Source organism: Emydura macquarii, unplaced genomic scaffold (genome assembly GCF_026122565.2).
Source record: "Emydura macquarii macquarii isolate MOO-44397 ecotype Brisbane River unplaced genomic scaffold, CSIRO-AGI_Emac_v2 contig_1027, whole genome shotgun sequence".
Classification (NCBI taxonomy): domain Eukaryota; kingdom Metazoa; phylum Chordata; order Testudines; family Chelidae; genus Emydura; species Emydura macquarii.
In genome coordinates, this window is record NW_027131164.1 from 1807073 (window position 1) to 1826730 (window position 19658).

The following is a 19658-nucleotide window of genomic DNA, read 5'->3' on the forward strand; positions in this document are numbered from 1 at the left end:
TTAAAAGAGGAAGAAGCCCTTGCAGCTTTAGAAGGCAGAACATCCCTTCCATTAATCTTACTAACCTTCCCCACCCTGCTCCTCTTCCCGCCCCCACCCTCCTCTCCTCCCAGTAAACTTTCCCCACTTTAAACATATAGTAGGGAAACTGTGGAAGACATGACTTACTCAAGCCTATACAGGCAATCAACGGCATAGCCACTGTTGAAACTTACCAGGCCTAGATACACACCTATGCACCACATACAAGTGTATTAAAAATGTAGCTGCTATTCAGAAGTTCTTGGGTCCCAGTCCTGTGCATACAAAATGCCTCTTTTCCACCACCTTCTTTGCCAAAGATGAAAGCCTCTAAGGAGAAAACAGCTGCCCCCAGACAAGGGGCTCAATGAAAACCCTCTCTTGACTCAACCCCTTCAAGGGTTAATTATCTCTTTTTTTCACTGTCGAGGGTGGGGTCATATCCACATTTTCCCTGAGCCAAACCCTCTCAACCTCCACTCCCAAACTCAGAAGCACATCTTATTGCCTGCATGTGGTTGCTGGGCGGCTATGAGTGTTGAAAGCATTACAGCATGCATACGAAGCTGATCGATGGCTATGAATACTGAACAGTGTCTGGTGGTGGCGAAGCTGGGTGCCCTAGTTTATAAAAAGATTAGCACTTTTTAAAACTGTTGTCAGATTTTTAAATCTATTGCAAATAAAGCAAACTGAACAAAGAAGCATAATGGAGAGCCTCTGTGCCAATGACTGGGCTAGCTGAACTTACCACTGAATGGTACATTCACAGATTTTCATCAAGCTCATTTTGAAGCAATAAGAAACATACTGAGCAGTCTGCAGCATAAGGAGGAAGAGTTAAATCTAAGGATGGGGGGGAATGGAGAATCCTAAAAGATGCTGGCCTGAAAAACAATCCAAAATGCCTCTGAAAAAAGAAGACTGGAAGGAACAAGAAGTGATCGATATCTAATGGAGGAATCAGGCTCTGAGGATTAAAAACAAACTTGTACTGCAAATAGTGATGAGGTGAAGGATTCAAACCCGTCTGAGTTACTTACACAAGTAAGTAGGAAATGAAGACCATGTCAAATAACTGTTCTCAGAAAAGAGGTCAATGGGGATACTTGAAACATTGGATTAGAGCGCATATACAAATCAACAGGGCTGGATGCTATACAGCCCAGGGTCTTAAGGGAATTTTCTAATGAATGTACTGAACTACTGGTAATTATTTTTGAAAAGTCACAGAGAAATGGGGCGGTGCCAGAAGTTTTGAATAAAGCAAGTCTGTACCAATATGAAAAAAAAAACTCATTGTGAGATTACTGAGGCTGTTAATATCTATCCTGGATAGCCTTACAATTTGCCCTCAAAAGAACTGGGTACAGAAAAATGATAAAAGACACCAAAACACTTTTTCTCAAAATGATTACTCCATATCTGACCTCTCAGTCCTTGTCCTTAAAGGAATCCTGCACAACGCCTTCAAAACATGAGCTTGAGAACTTAAATTCACAACGCCGCTTGATATAAAAAATCATGGATAGAGAAACTGGATTTATGGCTTGTTGCAACAATTTGTAACCTCCTAACCCTCCTTTGTCCTAGAGGTGGGTGTCACTGCCCCCTTCATCTTGAATGAGTGCTTGCAACGTGTTAAATCCTTATCTGTTCCACACATTTATTTAGCTGTGATGCTGCCTTTCCCAGACCGGAAGTAGAGCTTTGTGTAAGTTTGAAAGCTTATCTCTTGCACCAACAGAAGTTGGTCCAATAAAATATAATACTTTACCCACCTAGTTTATCGCTAAATAAATACATAAAATAAACAAAAAAAAAAAGAGACTGAAGCCAGAAACCTGCAAACAGACTTTATTTAGCCACATGTTCCTAACGCTCCCATCCCTTCCCTCCGTTTGTTAGTTACACTGGCTTGTTACATCTCGTCTTTGGGATCTGAGCCTTACGTACAGGTGTAACTTTATGTAAGGAATAATTCCACTGAAGTGCCTAAATGTTTGACGAATCAGAGGCGTGAATTGTAAGCGCCACAGGGGAAGGAAGCTCTCTTAATGGGTTTGCACAGAGCTTAACACAAGGAGGTCCCAAACTTGATTGGGGCTCTGATTGCTACTGTAATATTGCTAATAATAAACAATGGCTATTCGTAGCATGACAGCCCATTATGTATAAACACCTAGGACAGTTGAACTATGCGCATTAAACAACCTGACCTTGTTAAAGAACATGAGAGACCAGCCATGTGTCTTGATCCCAAAAGTAGCAATCTACGTGAACTCAGTGCCGTCCAATGGGTGACCTGTGCCAAACTGAGACTTTAATCTCGGTTCTAGAAAAGCTTCATTTTTAAAGCTCAAAGGCATATAATATGAACATAAAAATGGCCATGCTGCATCAGACCAATGGGCCACCTTGCCCAGTATCCTGTCTCTGACAGGTGGAGTGTAGGGACAGCTGGAGTGTGGAGTTGGCTCCCCGACCATTTTTGTCTATTAGTCATTGATGGACCTAGCCATTAATTTATTTAATTCTTTTTTGAACCCATTTATACTTTTAGCCTTAACAGCATCCCATGGTACCACGTTCCACAGTTTGCCTGTGCGTTGGGCGAAGAAGTATGTCCTTTTGTTTTAATTTCATCAGGTGATCCCTAATTCTTGTGTTACATGAAGGGTTAAATAACACTTCCTTATTCGTAATACGTACTAGTTTACCAATATGAATTGGCACATGGTCACACTGATACAGACTACTGAGTGACATAAGGTTACAAAAGGAATGCGCACATACTATATTCAGCGTGTTATTGCAAAAAAAAGTGGATGTTATACATATAGTAGTTGGGCTGCTATTCCAGCTATGCAAAGGACACAGAAGGCGCCACCGTCAGAGATTGGACATAGTGGCTGTGATATCTGTATTCTTCAATAAAGCCCTTGCTAGGATAAGCTTACAAATATCTTACTTGAAAAATTCATTCAAATTGGTTTGGCTAGGAGCTGTCTATGGAACTGCCCCATGGGTTAAAAAAAGAAAATTGGTGGAAGAATCATAAATAAGGGGTAATTATAACAGGCAATATTTGGAGCAGAAGGAGATGTTTTGGCCTGGTTTTATTTAACATCATCATTAATGATCTGGAAGAAGCTGTAAGCAGCCCATTAAATTAAAGTTGCAAATTATTAGGAGGTGTTGCCACCAGCAGTGAGGACAGAAAAAAAATAGGTACAAGGGGACCTTGAAAGGTTATCAGTATGAATGGAAAATAAAATGAGCTCCAGCGGGCAACATGTAAGTAAATAAATCGGGGGGAAATACCTATATAGCTTACACAACATTTTCAAAAGCATCTACAGGCTCGATTTATGAAGGAGACTTAGGCTCAGTGTTGCAACCCCTTAGGCCCAGTAGATGCCACACTCCCAAATTAGGTGCCCAGGTTCCCTGCAGAAGATATACGGAGAGTTAGCTGTGTAAGAAAGGCCAACAAGCTGAGTGGTGAACCGCCTAAGCTAGCTAATAGGCAACATTAAAAAGAGGAGCAGCACTTTGTATAGGGCTACATTATGTGTGTGCTAAAACCCCACCCCCTCTCAGAGGGAGTTAGGTAGGCTTCAAAGGCCAGGTCTACACTCAGATGTTAAGTTGACACAGCTATGTTGCTCAGTGGTGTGAAAAATCCACACCCCCTGAATGACGTAGTTGAGCCAACCTAACCCCGATGTAGACAGTGCTAGGTCAATGGATGAATTCTTCTGTTTACCTAGCTACTGCCTCTTGGGACCATGGATTAACTATGCCAATGGGAGAACCTCTCTCCTCACTGTAGTGTGTCTACATGGAAGCAGTTCAGTGAAGCAGCAGCTATGCTGCTGTAGTGTTTCAAGTGTAGACAAGCTCTTAGTCTGGGCTGGATTGAGACACCTCTCTCTGCTTGGGATTCACAGCGGCAACCGCGCTCCTGGAGTCAGGTGACTAAGCCAGGTTAGCCCTTCCTCAAGCCAAAACAAGGAGCAGGAGGTGTTGGTATTACCTAAGTTTCTGCCTATTGGCACGTGCAAAGCCACCGTAAGGCCTGACATTGCTCAGGTGCTCAGCGCCTAACATGCTTCAGGCCCCATAGGTGAGTGAAGCAGGGGAACAGTGGGGCTTATTTGGTAGATGTGCTCGGTACACACATAACCTGCACAAGAAGAGGGGAGGTGGTTCACCCTCCTCCCAAATGGCCTAGTGGTCAGAGCACTCACCTGTGGGAGACCCAAGTTCAAATGCCCGCTCTGCCTGATTTGGAGCAGGGATGAAAACACAGGTCCTTTCGCCACCCAGGTGATTGCCCCAGCCATTAGGTTTAAGGAGGGAGGCAGCACCACCCCCTCGTCCTCTGGCTGGATCAGGCTCCACACACTAGGTAGGGATGAACTAGGTGTTGAGCTGCTTAGCAGTGTCAGGACTGAGGCAGTTTCGTGCATGCTCACCAGCAGAAACTGGGGCAGCTAGGGGACTACTCTACTCACGGAAACCTGGGTGCCTACAGGGTTAGGTGGCAGCTGAGCAGGGGTCTTGTGACTGCCAGTGGTGCCTAAACGTTGGCGTTAGGCACTTTAGGCAGCTAAGTTTCCTTGGCAATCTAGCCCCAGGTGTAGGCTAAAACTTTAAGGAAAGTGGTATGTTCATCACTCCCTCGTCGTCAGAGCAGCACTAGTGAGCTTCCCCTCCTAGCCCCTACCCTCAGTTGTAAAAACAACATGACGAGGTTGATGCATGCAGAAAGGAGTAATTGCAATAATTAGAATGCAAGCTTGCTGTTTGGTGCCGTTAACACTAAGTGATTACATGGTGTCAGAACCTGCAGAGAAAGACAGCTGCAAGCCAAGGATCTTGCTGTTGCGGCTACAAACCCTTTGCCTGCTTTTGAGGGCAGCAGCTGTAGGGTACAGCTCAGGTCAAAGAACAGCTGAGCTTGGAGGAATCACTGAACTGCCCAAGGGCTGAGAGTAATTTTTTTCGTAACTGAGGTATCTTTTCCTTCTGCAATGGAAATACTTTCCACACCATGTGCTTGGAAATTGATTAGCAGAAGAGTTGTGGATGGCCGGGCTCTAGACTGGTTCCAATATCTCCTCTGTGTTCCTGAGCCAAGTGGCTTATTTCCTTTTATTTAAAAGTGCCCATAAGAACATAACAGAACAACCAGATATGCTGGGTCAGACCAATGGGCCAAAGGCTGTCTACACTGCAATCAAACACTTGCGGCTGGCCCATGTTATCTGTCGCAGGCTCGCTGGGCTCGGGCTATGGGCCTAGACAACTGCAGCATAAATGTTTGGGCTTGGCCTGGAGCATGAATGGCTACACCACAATTTTACAGCCCCATAGCCCAAGCCCCAATAGCCCATGTCAGCTGACATGGACCAGCCGTGGATGTGTAACTGCAGTGTAGACAGACCCTACGTGTACACAGGCTTCAGGGAAGCACCTAATTTTGCAAGTGATTCTCAGCTGTGAACACTCTTTGGTGTTAGGCACCTAAGCTGTTGAAGCCAGGGGGCCATTCCCTCATAACTTTTACCCCTGGGTTTAAGTTACTCACCTGGGATGTGGGCGACCCCCCCCCCCGCCCCCCCAGTTCAAGACTCCCCACACCTGGTAGTCTGAACAGCAATCTGCCATTTCACAGGAGGGTGCCCTAAATACAGAGCTATGGGACCTTCTGATCTGGGGCTCCCTCAGTCTCTCCTGTTGAAGCTGTGCCATTGTGGCTAAATAAGAAAAAAGCGACATTGAAGCGGAGAGACTGGCTCCTGGGTCTCTCAAATACATCTTGGATGAGCGCCCTAGCCTCCACTCCAGCCTCATTCTCACTCTGTCTCTGGCCCTGTGACTCTCAGTATTTATCCACCTTGGAACAGCTTCAACAGGAGCAACTGAGGGAGCCCAACATCAGACTATCCCGTACAAGACTGTGTTAGGGCACACACCCAAGATGTGACAGGCCCCCTGTTCAAATTACTTCTCAGGCAGTGGGGGAACCTCAACGAGGGTGTCTCCCACATCCCAGGTGAGTACCCACACCATTAGGCTGGAAGACAGGAGGGAGCTTTTTCCCCACAGCTCTTTTGTTAGGCAACCTCTGAGCACACCTACTGGATTAGGCCCTGCACGTGACGTGGGCAGCTGAACGCCTGTCTTCCCTTGTCTTGTGAATCGCTCTGGGGCTTAGGTGGCAGGTAGGCATCTGGACGCCTAGAGGGAGGCAGCAATGCGCACGCCCAGAGGCAGAAACTGAGGTGCCCAGGGAACTTTTAGCTGCAAAAACTTCAGTATCAAGTGGGTTTAGGCACCTACAGAGTTTGGCAGTTTTGTGAAATCAAAGCAGAGCCTAAAACTGGGACTTAGGTACGTAAGGACTTTTGTAACTCTAGGCCTTAGCCTTTATTTTACTCTTTATTCACCCCCAGCCCAACAGCAATACTTACCTAAAGTGCACTAAGGGCCTCTGCTGAAAAGTGCTATGTAAGAGAGATGCATTAGAACTCATCACACACGTTAAACAAGGGTGTGAATTGGTGTGCACTGCCTGGGCCATCTTGGTTTTTTGACCTACTCCTTCTCTGAACAATTGTCTGATTCCTCATACAATAATGCTCATCATCACATGCGCATGTTACAGCCAATGACAATTAAGAAAATATAGGAAGTATATAATATTTAGAACAGGAAATGAATATCTTAGCCAAGTGCAGCTTCAGAGGGAGGGACTCTCAGCTTTGATTCAAGAAAGTACTTAACCATGTGCTTAAGTCTTTCTCTGTTTAGAAAAGCAGGTAAGCGCATGCTGGGCGCTTTCTATAATCAGAGCCCTAGATAGGCAGCATATCAATTACGTAAATTGGAATTTGGCTATGACATTGGGTTTAACATCCACAGTCTCACAAAGAGGTCTAGGGGCCTTTCACATCTCAACAGAAAGAGAACAGCTCCAGCAGCCAGCGTTCCCTATTTTCATGATGAAGCACTATTTCAGGAGTAGCTCAGGGGGAAGAATGTCACCTCCTGAATCACCAACATCCATTTCTGCACCAGCTAGGCCTGGTGTTCCTTAGAGATCTCCCATTCACGAACTCATTTAGCTCAATCTTTCTTAGCTTGTGATGAGTACCCTGGACAGCAGACTAAGATGGTACGGCTACAGGCTGCTATAAAGTGTGAGACTTTTACAGTTCCTTATACACACTGGCCATAAACATTAATTCTTGGCTGGAAATTCACAAAATTTAGGGGGGAAAAAAAATCTCTCTAGCTGTTTTTGAGGTTAATTTAGCCATTTAAAAATGTCTTTTTATAGTTTGTCCTTGTGCATCATATTCTGGTTAATTGAACATTGCAAAACTGTTTTTAGCACGTGGAGATACTGCAAATGGGCACAGATCCACACACACTAATTTAATTGGAACAGCTCCAAAAAGACCATTAAAGACTATCAAGTAAATATACATTGAATTTCTTTAAAAAAAGCCCTTCCTCTTCCGAGTGTTTACCAGAAAGAAATTAATCCACAAACAAATTAGGTTTTAGGAAAGTCTGACTAAAAAGCAACAGAAGGATGCTCACAAACTGGGCTAATGCTTGGATAGGATACCTCCAAGAAACACCCCAAATGGAGGTTAGAGTTTAATGGATGCTAATTTCCACAAGGGTCTCTCTGAATTTTGTAGTTGTGATGATAACCTCTGCCCATGTTTGCAGAATGTTTCAAGCAAAGATGCTATGTTTTAGATGGCTCAAGATTCAATGTCCAAGTTTTCCATAGATTTTGTTAGGTATCCCTGTGCTGCTGCAGATGTTATCTTTCAAATTAGATAGAAAATCAAGGTCCAGACCACCAGCGGTCATTAAAGATGTACTGGCAGTTTTTGTAGTAGCGTTATTAGTGCTGCTGCCTTGGCCAAATTCTAATTATAGTCTACCTAACTATATTTCCCCAGTGTTTTCACTTGGATAGTGTTCCTAAACTGTTGTGTAGTGTTGCTGTATGCTGCTGAACAGCTGCCACACTCCAGCCCAGAGGTGGCTGCATTTTAGTAGTAGCCAAAGTGGGCTCTGTGTATTATTTGTATATCAGTCACGCTTTAATCCTTCAGGACATAAACTGCTATATAAATGAAAGATCATTATTATTAGTCGGTTGCTGTGATTTTAATCAGCTGTACATGGTCCCAAGTCCCAACCACACATTTCCTTCCAGTTCTCCTAGAAGACCTAGGCTTTCCCTCTCTCTGTCACATTTCTCCCAGCTGTAGAAGAGCTGACCTTGCATGCTGAAAGGCCAGCTTTTAAATTTGTGGGCTTGAGAAGCAGGTAACCATTAAGAAACCATACTCTATAATCACATCCACCAGGGAATTTCTCTCCAAACAAGCTGGGCCCTAACCCATTTCAGTGCCTGAACTTTAGCCTAACTTTGTAACAAGGAAATGAATAGGCTGGGGATCCGCAGCCAGTGCCACAGGCCTACTAGTTAAGCAGTGAAATTACGCTTCACTGTCCAAGAACCAGAATTTATTTAAAAGGTGGAAAAAAAAAACAACAACCCCAAAACAGCCCCACCATGTCTGTGCTGTGCTATTCAGCCTCAGTCGAAGTTTTATGAAGGGTTTCCATTCGGCAGAGCTGCATAACAAATCTTACTGGCTAACAGTTGGAGGAGGAGGATGAGACTGCTTTTCTGTGCCTGTTGGGAATTGCTGGTACTAAATTAGTTTCTCTGGAATCGTTGCTGGCACCATCGTGCTGCTGCTGTTACCCTGTGGAGAATCTCTGTAACACAGTTCTATTTGCATGCTGCCTGAATTCTAAGTAAGCAGGAAGATGGCATTTTGAATCAGACACAGAAACGCATTCTGTATTCTTTTTGCTTGGAGAAAAATAGACCTTTGAAGGGTGAACTGGAAAGGAGGGATATCTGTCTGCAAAGGGAGGATGACTGAGCTATACGGCGTGGGGGGACAGTGCTTTTCTCCCACTCTTTTGCAGCTTGGAGGGAGGTGGCCATCAGGCCAGTGCAAAGCGTGATAATCATGGCTCCCAGCCTTGTCTGCTGTGGTCATCTGTGACTGCAGCAGAGCATGTGGCTGGGACCTCCAAATAGCTGGCAGTACAAATATAGGCTGAAAATGAGACCCTGATCATATGGCCAAACAGGACACACTTTCGTGTTGTTTGGGAAACTCTAAATATTCCGTTCACCCTAAAAATAGGAGACTTTCAATAGGCACAAGGGCCACCTATGTGCCTAACTCCCATTGACTTTCAAAGCTCGCTCGGTATATAACTGCCCTTTGTGCCTTTCCTAACTTGCCTCAGGGCTTAAATCCAGGTCCTACTTAAAGGCATGTCTATACCACAATCTTAAATTGACCTACTTTCGGTTGATTTACAGCCACCACAGCAATTACTGCCACGGCTGATGCCCACATGACCCTCCTTCTGTCGGTGGTGCGTGTCCTCACCAGGAGCACTTCGACCGACTGCAGAGGGGCAGTGTGGGGGGTTGGGAGTCAAGGCTCTGAGCTGTGTGTAGCTCCTTGCTGGTGCCTACCTGCCCCCTGGGCTTCTTGCCTCCCTGCTCCCAGCTGGGAGGGGTGGGGGAAGCTGCCTGGGGCTTCTCACCTCCAGCGGGGGGATCTGCACTTGGGAGTCCGTTTGGCTGCCATGTTCCTGCAGGGAGCCAGGATCCTAGGGGGCAGCAGGGCTCCCAGCCGGAAGTGGGATGCCCAGGTGGCAGCCCAAGCTGTGAGGGGTGACCCGGCTGGGGAGGTGGGAGCCGCTGTCTTGTCTGGAGCCATGAAATTGACATGACAGCCAACAACCTATACAGACACTGTGTTGCCCTAATTACACTAACATAAGCCCTATGCCTCCCGTGGAGGTGGAGTTACTATGTCGGAATGGTAGGGCACTTACATCGGTGGGACAGACACTGACATAGTTAGGTGGATATAAGATGCCTTAGTCAACCTAACGCCACAGTGTAAACCAAGCTTAAGTCAACACCAAAATTCTCAAAGGCATCTGAAATTGACACTTCTTTTGGAGACCTGAACAATTTATTTTAAATTTTCATTAAAAAAGAGATTTTAATTGACCTTTACATTTTTTCACACTCCCTGCACATAGGAGAAAGTCCCCCATGTCCCTGCAATCACACTATCTAGTTATTAAAGTGATGAAAACCATCTGGCTAAAATATAAAAGTGATGTGCACAAATTTTCCCCAACAAACAAGGCTTTGCGTGAACTTCACTGGGGGAAGATCATTAACATGTGCTTAATTTTTGTGTTGTTAAATAACATCTGCATTTTTATTTGTTTTAATCCCAGATAATGAGGCAACTTATATAAACTGCATCATACCCTTTATTTCTGGTTTACAATCTTTAAAGAAAAATATCATTAACTACTGTCTGAACACAGTGGGGTTCTCCTCAATTCAATTTCACTCTTGTTAATACAGAGGAACAATGAAAATCTGTAATTAGCACAGAAGCAGCAGGAACACAGTGGCATTGGCTGGAAGTTGGTTTGTGATTTTTTAATCTGTTTGCTGCAGGCCAAGATGCAGCTCAGCAGTCAAAAGAGGGCACTCTTTAAAACACAAAAAATATGGACCTGACATCTGAAATGGCTTCTTTGTTTTTAAGGTGTTTTCTGCCCTTATTTTGTCACGAAAAATAAAATGCAAGAGGAGTTTTCAAAAATGTAAACATTTAGGCATGTGTTACCAGCGTTGCAACGTGGCTCCATGGCCAAGGAGCTGCCTTGGTGATCAGGAGAGGAGGCTTCCATTGCTAGCTGTACTACTGATCTTTTGTGTGACCTCAGGCAAGTTGCTTCATCTCTTTGTGCCTGTTTTCCCTTCCACCTTTTGTCTGTTATTTAAACTGCAAGCTGTTCAAAGTACAGACTGTCTCGTACTGTGTGTTTGTACAGTGCCAGACACAATGGGGCCCTGATCTCATCTGCAGGCAGTAGGCACCACTGTCATATAAATAAGAAAAAACACTAATCACTAAATGATTAAGTGCATTGTTCCTGCATACCCAAATGGGAAAAATGCACCGACAGTGCTAGCCCGTGCCTGGCACTGTATGCAATTTTAAAGTGCCAGCTGTACAATCTGCAGTGAGAACTATCCACGAGCACTGTTAATGCCCCCTGCCAGGACTGCATTTAAATATGGGGCAAAGCCATAGCATCATCAACATTTTACTCTCTTGTAGCTAATACAATGTTTTAAAAGTGACAGTAGTCCTCTGCCAATATACATAATAATCACAAAGCTTTATTTTTACCTTCCAGCTTTTAACATTTATTATAATCTCTGTGTGTGTGGTCAGACGCCTGAAAACGAGCAGGAAGATGCGACAAGGTATAAAAGTAAATCATGATATTCAGTAACAATCTTTAGTGCTTACAGAGCATTTTTCTTTCAAGGGTGTTTAAGTACTTAACAAATATCATTTACATCTTACAGTAAGCCCAGGTGAAGTGGGTATTATCAGCCTCATTTTACAGCCATGTAAACTGAGGCATAGACCATTTGGATGGCTTGCCCTGAGGTCATGCAGCCTGTCAGTTGCAGAGCAGAGATTAGAACCCAAGAGTCCTGCCTCTCCAAATCTCCCAATGCAAATCACAGTACTCAACTATTAAGGGAAAATGTTCAATGTTTGAGGCACAAGGGCTTTAAACAGAGGCTCTTACTAGAAAAATATTACATCCCTAAATATGTATAACGAAGATGAGTAAAAACATATTATATACATCTCCCTTCCCCCTACCACTCTCTCTATTATTATTATGTAGTTGTTTTTTTCCCAGCAGAAAACACTGAGGCACTTGTAATTCAATCTTAATGGTTTTTCTCACCTGCAGAACTGCCTGGAGTGGTTCATGTTGGGACCTGCTTTAATATTGCCTTTCTCTGGGTCATAGATGGTGGTTGCTCTTGCATAAGCTCCTCCAAGAATAAAGATGAACCCATTGAGAGTGACTGCAGGAGCATATTTGTTATCTGTCAATGGAAAGCAACACTGAGATCAGTTTCTAGGCTCAGGTCTGGAGTCTGTTTTTGTTTATACATTCCCTTTATTTATAGATAAGTCACATTTCTCTAAACCTCCAAGGCTAGGGAAAAAAAGAATTAGGACATCTTTTTTGTTTTTATTCTTTTCTCCTAAAAGGCACTTCTAAAGTTCATCATCAGTCCTTCATTCTGCAGTAATCCCCCTTCTAAACTGGTACAGTTACAATTCTCCTCTCTGAACCCTAATGGAAACACAGCAAAAGCTCAGTTCTTGTATCTGAAATTAATGTGTCAAGTTGTTGCAGAGTTTTGAATTGCTGCAAATCTTAACTCACATGCTTTCCATTTCTGAGCAGTGGCTCAGTACAGAAGAATTCTATAGCAAAGAATCCCACTTCTTAATAATATTCAAAAACAGATTATCTTGTGTATTCCATTTTTGCTTGTGGGTGGGTCCCCACACATCCAAACATATTTTCTGGGGCCCAACATTTCTCCCTTAATCTTTCCTGCAAACATACCTAGAGCATGATCTGCAGCTGCCCCTAACTTCAACTGGAGTTTTGAGTGCGCAGCATTTCTGACACATTAGGCCCCTAATATCCTAAAGTGAATTCTATTAACGTTTCCAGGGATTGCTTTAACACTGAGGAGTTAACTGCAGAGTTATCAGAAGATACCTGGGAAAGTTAACCATAGCATTATTTTAATAAATAATATGTGAAATTTAGCTAGCAGACTTTGTTCCACATATCCCTATTATAATATATTGTATGTTTATAAACTGGGAAGCTTTATCCATGGCTGATTGATATTTCCCATGCCTGGTCTTTGACTCAGGCCAATTTCGTTTTTTGAACATTTCCGCTAAAACGGTTTCCGCTAAACCTGTGTCCAAGCACGAGATTGTTGTTCTGCACATATTAAAAAAAATCTCAAATCTTGTGTTGAGAAGTTCGAGCAGCTCCATGTTTTGGAGCAGGGACTTGAAATTTGGCAGGGTGGTCGTCTTCGTGTCAGGGAGAGCCTTTTTGTTGTTCCAGTGAAAAGGTGCCCCAAATCTGGCCAGGTTATAAACTTCTGAAAAATCTCAGTGTGCACATGCTCAGTAGAGGCATGTTAGAATTTTGCAGCTAAAGTCTCTGAAGATCCATTCTACACTAGGGAGACCAGCGGTCTCGATTTTACAGGGACAGTCCCTCTGCTATTCAGGGCTTTGGCTTATATAGGCGTCTATTACCTCCAACCCCATCTCGATTTTTCACACTTGCTCTCTGGTCACCCTATTCTGCACTGAGCATGCTGTAGTTCCTCATGGCTCCTTGTATGTTCAGGCTGCTTCAAACAGGCCATCCCCCCAAGGCGAGTGAGCAGACTCCAAGACCAGGTCAGCAAGGGCTAAGCAGGACTTACCCTGCATTTGCCCATCCTGGTTGCCAGGGGGTTGCTGTGCTGCTGGGTATCAGAGGGAGACTGTCTCTCCTCTGCTCTCAGTGACTTCCCTATAGGCTTCCAGACAGCCTGGAGGAGGAATCAGCCTGACTGAAATGCAGAGGGGTGAGGGTGAAGAGACGCGGGGCGGGGGACAGGAACTTGGATCGGTCAGGGTTAGAAGCCGGAGCTAGGAGCAGAGGACGAAGAGAGGAGCAGAGGGGGGCAGAAAACAAGGGGAATAGGAACAGGAGCCAGTGATGGCCGAGGACATGAGCAGAGGGAGGAAGAACGTGGACAGGAGCATGGGCAGCGGGTAAAAGAGGCCAGGGGAGGCACAGCCGCCCCTGGCGTAGCCACCGCCGACCCACCTCTGGATGCCTGGGCCATGGTGGCCCACCTCTTCCCATCCCTCATGTGGGGCGGGTAATGGAGGCTGGGGGGCCGGGCTGCAGCAGGGCTCAGGGCTCCTCTGGCCGGCCGGGGCTCGGGGATCCTCCGGACTGCTCCGGGTGCTGGCGGGCCGGCTGGACCCGCAGCTCGGGCACCGGCCGTGGCTGAGCCAGGGCTGGGGCACCAGAGCTCAGGGCCAGGCACCAGCTGGGGCTGTGTGAGGGTTCAGGGCCAGGCACCAGCCAGGGTTTGGGGCTGCGCCGGCGGGCTGGCCAGTGGAAATGGAGTGGGGCCTCGGGCAGAAAGGGCAGAGCAGGGGCTAGCCTCCCCGAAGGGGGTGGTGGTGCATGTGCCGCCCATGGGCAGCAGCTGGAGAAAGGGGCATGAGTTGGACAGAGGGAGCAATAGACCAGGAGCGATAGAGGTGGGGATAGGAGCAGAAGGTGACAGGGAGAGGCTGGGGACAGGGCTGAAGGATCTGTAACCACTAGACCGCATGCTCCTACAGAACCTGCAATTGAACCAAGGAGGCCTGAGTCTTAACATTTCTTTGTGGTCAGCAAATAGCCGTGAAACCCAACAGCCAGGTATGTGTCTCCATCCCTCTCTAGTGGCAGGGCCACATAGAGGACAACAACTTTATACCGCACCAGCTACAGAGGTAACTCAGGTGGTAGAGGAGTGTGCCATGGATTTAGAGATCTCAGCAATGCATGGGGAGTCACTATGGTTCCAAATGACGAGAGAGAGAGAGAGAGAGAGTGTGTGTGTGTGTGTGTGTGTGTGTGTGTGTTCCTGATGGTTTTTGAAAACACAGGGTGTAACATAAAAAACAAACCCCTGAAACGACGTTAAAAGAACATTATTAAGGTTGAAGCACTCAAAAGTTATGAAATGCCAGAATTAAGGTTGCCTGTTACACCTTAAGTCATGCCTCTTTTGTGCATCCCTTATGACAGTACATGAGTATGTATTTAAAGTCTGTATCTTAAGGCATATGCACAGGGGACAAAATTAAGGAAACTAGTTCAGGCATTTCCAAAATTTTGAGTAGCTGTATTTTAAGTGGACTTATTTATTTCAGTGTGAGTTGCACGACTGCTTAAGTTACGCACATGCTTTTGCAGCTATCCTGACCAGGGCCTAAGCTAGTTTCCTTGCAAATATTACACTGAAAGTAAACAGCTGTGGTGTGACGCCTGCTATTGTTCAAGTTTTAGCAGGAAAGACTCCTTCAGAAAATCGGGCTGTAGTATATGCCCAAACTTTTAGTTTCAGCCTCCAGGGGTCATTGCATGTCAGCTCTCTGTGTGTTGTTAGTAAAGTAACCCAATTGTAGAGGGCATTAACATGGATAAACAAGTTACTGGAAAAGACAGGAGTCTGTTGCTAACCAAGTATCTCTATGCATACATCAAAAAACACAAATGTACCCTTAGGAAAATGTCATCGATCTTTGTGATTTAAAAAATAATAATAATAGTGTAATGGAAAGCTGGGAAGAAACTAATTCACTTAGAAGACAGAACAAGCATCTTCTCAGAGATAGAGCGAGAGAGAGAGAGAGAGAGAGATTTTGGGGTGGGAACTCTCCATATTTAATTATCATATTTTTCCGGTCTCTCTTTGGCTAACGTTTTTCTGCAAGAGGATTCATACAGCCCACAATAGAGAGCTGAGAATTTAACTCCCAAATCTCACAGGAAAATTATTCTGGGCTTCCTCAAGGCAGAAGTAATAACTTCTCAGGAGGCTGAATCACTGCCTTCATATTCCTATTTATCAGCAAAAAGGAGGAAACCCCCTTGGTTATTTAAATAGTGACATTTTACTTTTTTTACATTCTTTTGCTGGAGTCAGTCAATTTTTGATTTGTATCACTATTTTCAGTATTTCACCTATTCATTGTCTTTTATTGTTTTCAACTTTAGCCATAATTTCTAAGTAAGTACAAAGTAAATATAAGAGGGAGAGATTTTGCCCACTGGTTACAGGAAAGGAGTTCATAGCAAGCAAACTCTTGATCCCTGGTGAGGACTTTATATTACAAAAATGTAAGGGAACTCCACAGAGATGGGGATTAGACAAGATATAAACCAACATACTTTCTATTACTGTAGATGCAGAGAACTCCCATAGGTGCCACTGATTTATCTCCAAGCTCGTAATTTTCCCGTAAACTTCAGGGTTTGATAACCCAGTGTGGTCTTCCAGTTCCCTTCAGTTGGATGGCCAATATATATCCTTAGCTCTCACATCACTTGGGTAGCACCAATTCCCCCTCCCATCTCTATTTTCTTCTCCAGTAAGGATAACCTTATTCAAACACTCTACAAGCCCCAATTTTTCCCCCTTGAAGGTCACTTGCTAGCAGGTTAGTGATGAAACCAGAGTATGTCTAGGGATACTAACTGTCCAAAGCAACATTTTGACTTGGCCTTTTTGATGATGATGTCAGCTGTGGCCATGAGTACCCAGGAACGGAGAGCTTGGGCATGTTACTGATGAACAAAACCAAAGCACTTTTTCTATTAAATGGCTAATGGGGATAAGTAAATGGGGAGGGACAAAGAAAAAGGAGGAAGAGGCTGAAAGAGAAAAGAGCTGTCTGCCTCACAAAGAACCCTTTCAGCAGCAATTTGAGGACCTCTGGACACTTGAATCCAATTCCTATAATAAAATCTACATTAGGAGCAGTCCATATTCCATGGATAGTTTTTACAACAGAGTTCAGATTTAAATGCAAAGAAAAAGTAAGATAAAAATTAAAAATGGTAGGAAAGAAAGTCCTCTGTCATTTTGCTAAGAACTATTTTTCAAAGCAGAATACACTGCATAACTCCATTCTCTGCAGTTGTTGCTCTTTAAATAAAAGGGGGGAATTTAAACTCAGTGAGTGATATTCTTTTAGCAATAACCCATTCCAGGATGTGATTTGTACTTGTAGGCACTCACCGGGCAGGTGCCCTTCTTGGGTGGCTAGAAATCTAGCCTCCCTGAGGTATATACCAGTAACCTCATAATAACAATATGCTCCTTCTGTTGTGGCTTATGGCTACAGTATCACATTAATAAACTATATATGCAATAACACAGACTTCTAAAATGTTCTGCTGCACTCTCAGCAACTGCTGAAAGATCTTACATTGCATTCCAATCCAGTGCTTGGTTATAGCCTGAAATGGTATTAAAGTGAATTGCAGAGATGGTTCATACTGTAAATATCTTCTTGAAATCACACCAGCCAAAATATTTTTTCAGAAAAATGCTGTCACGCCCCTAGTATGACTGTATCCAGATATTTATTATTCCTACTGAATAGTCCACTGAATTCCTTATGAGGTGAATATATGTATGCTTATGAAGCAGACTGGAAAACTAGTTAATGGAAACCAAATCTGCTTTTAAAACTGAGTGTCTCCACCTCTTCCTGCATATCTAAGGAAGACAAACTCATGACTTGTGTAGCAAATCAACATATAGTAATTGGATAAGATGACAGCCCTCAGCAGCCGACAGACTGCAGTCTGATTCTTAACATAGCTAGTGAGGTCTGAACTGCAAATACCGTAATTAGCAGCCAGTTCTCAGATTGCAGACATTTGGCAAGGAGCTGCTGCAGCTCCTTGAAGCCAATGCCCTCGTGGGAACAGGAGGGAAGGAGAAAATGGGAATGAGTATTATACCGCTGACCGAGCACACACCCCACTTCCGATCAATGAATGGAGCACCAGGGCTCCAGTGGTGACAGTGCAGAAAATCTAAAAAGGAGGGGTGAGCAATTCTAGGGACTAACCCCAGAGGGAAGAGACACACAATCCAGGCTCATCTCAACCGAATAGCTAACTGGCACTTGCTCCTTCTCTGGCTAATATATGGTTGCTGCTTACTATACAGTAGGTCATGATGTTTGTAATTTCAAAGGAGAGCTAATGCATCAGAAGCATTTGAATCCTTATCAAAAGGCCCCAAAGATTTTTGCCTTCAGTCAGAACAGTATGTTTTTTCTGGATGCAGGAAATTACTCTTGTATTTATCAAAAGGATGAAGCCCTTCCTGTAATAGTTTGTTCAGTTCTGGATACCACATTAACTAAGAAGATACTGATGAGCTGGAAGGAGTTAGAGGACAGCAACAAAACAGATCATGAGGCTGGAGGGATTGATTTGTGAAGAAAAGATCAGATACCAGGTTTCGTATGCAGAGGCCCTAATAAATATTGAAAGTATAAACACCAAGGAAGGAGAGGAGTTATTTAGAGTGGTACATGTGGGTTGAAATGAAGAAAAGGAAAATTTAGGTTTAACACTGAGAAAAAATTCTGCGATCTAGTTGGGCATAGCATAGTTTCCCAAGGGATGTGGTGGAAGACCCATTGCTTGATACATTTAAAACTAAGCTGGACAAAGCACTAGAAATTATGCTGTCAGGAACAGTCCGGCCCTGGAAGAAGGATGGACTAGGATCTCCTGTATTTCCTTCTCGTCTCTGCTTTCTCTGATTCTGAATTTGTAAAAGAAAATCACAGGAATTGTTACTCCTTTAAATTAAACAAGTCAAAATCAGCCATGGAATTATGAAGTAAAATGTACAGACATGGTTAATATTGTTTTGAACGTGTTCATTATAGCATTAGGGCGCTGACATATAATTAGCCAGCCTGAGTGTTCAGCCATTCCCATGAAGCAGTGATGAAGGCCTCAGAGACCTGGCCTCAGATCCTTCCCTAGTGTCTAAATTGCTGTTTACCATGTGCTGTCTCAGCATATTCCAGAAAGCACTGACACCCACCAGGGGAGCATCTTTGGCCTACATGCAAACGCCTTTAGTTCCTATCTGCCCTTTCAGAGGCGAAAGGGTGAACAACAGACCCCCGTATACCTGAGATCCCTTTGAGAGAGACAGCCAGACACAAATCGAAAGTATAGCTGGTGTTCTCCTCTGACCCTAAATGCCTTTCCTTATCCAACCTTACCGAAAGGATTCGAATAGAGCATTGTCATCTTCATCAAGAGAAAGTTTCCATGACAACACATCACTGAGGAGCGGGTAGGGACTTGTGCAAGCCCCTGGTTAAAAGAGATGGCCTCCAGGATTCACAAAAGTAAAATTTAGGCTTCCATTTTAGTAATAAAGTAAGTTTCTAGCCCTTTTCTTGCCAAATGTGAACTGATATAAACCGACAGCCAGGGGTGCTTGGCAGGTGCAGCAGGAGAATGGGTGAAGTGTGCGTGTTGGGATACGATCCCTTCAAACAGTGTCGCTGAGATTGGGCCTCGCCGAAGAATGAGCTCACATTCCCTGCCTCAAATCCTTAGGCCAGCTCTTTTTAGAACGGTGTGATCGTGGCAATGGGACCCTGATACAGGAGTGGGGAGAGGGAATTATGTGATAGGCCTGACGGGGAATGTTAAGGCTGGCTCAGCCTGCTGACCGTTTCAGGCCTCTCAGAGCTGGGACTGAAGTGACAGGATTCACCAGCTATTAATGCCAGGGCAGCTGCTGCTGGTTACTCCCCTTCTGTGTTTCCATGCACCTGTCCCCGCAAGTGCTTTCAGGAGCCCTAAGATGTAGTCCCATGACATCACCCTACATGCTCCAGCAGTGCACAAGGAAAGAAAGCCAAGCTGCTGCTGCACTGAATGCCAGTGCCTGCATGCGCAGTCTGAAGAGCTGGCGTTGGGAAGGTGCCTGGAGCCCTGTTCTCTCACTCAACAGCCAG

General features: G+C 44.5%; 1 protein-coding gene across 1 annotated transcript in view; it reads right to left on the reverse strand.

Annotated features, from left to right (window-relative positions):
- KLHL29 (kelch like family member 29) overlaps nucleotides 1-19658 on the reverse strand; it is a 510263-nt gene that overhangs the window by 2498 nt on the left and 488107 nt on the right. The window contains exon 14 of the mRNA XM_067544703.1: nucleotides 11956-12100. Coding sequence (XP_067400804.1) covers nucleotides 11956-12100 — 145 coding nt within the window. The remainder of the gene's footprint in view (nucleotides 1-11955; nucleotides 12101-19658) is intronic.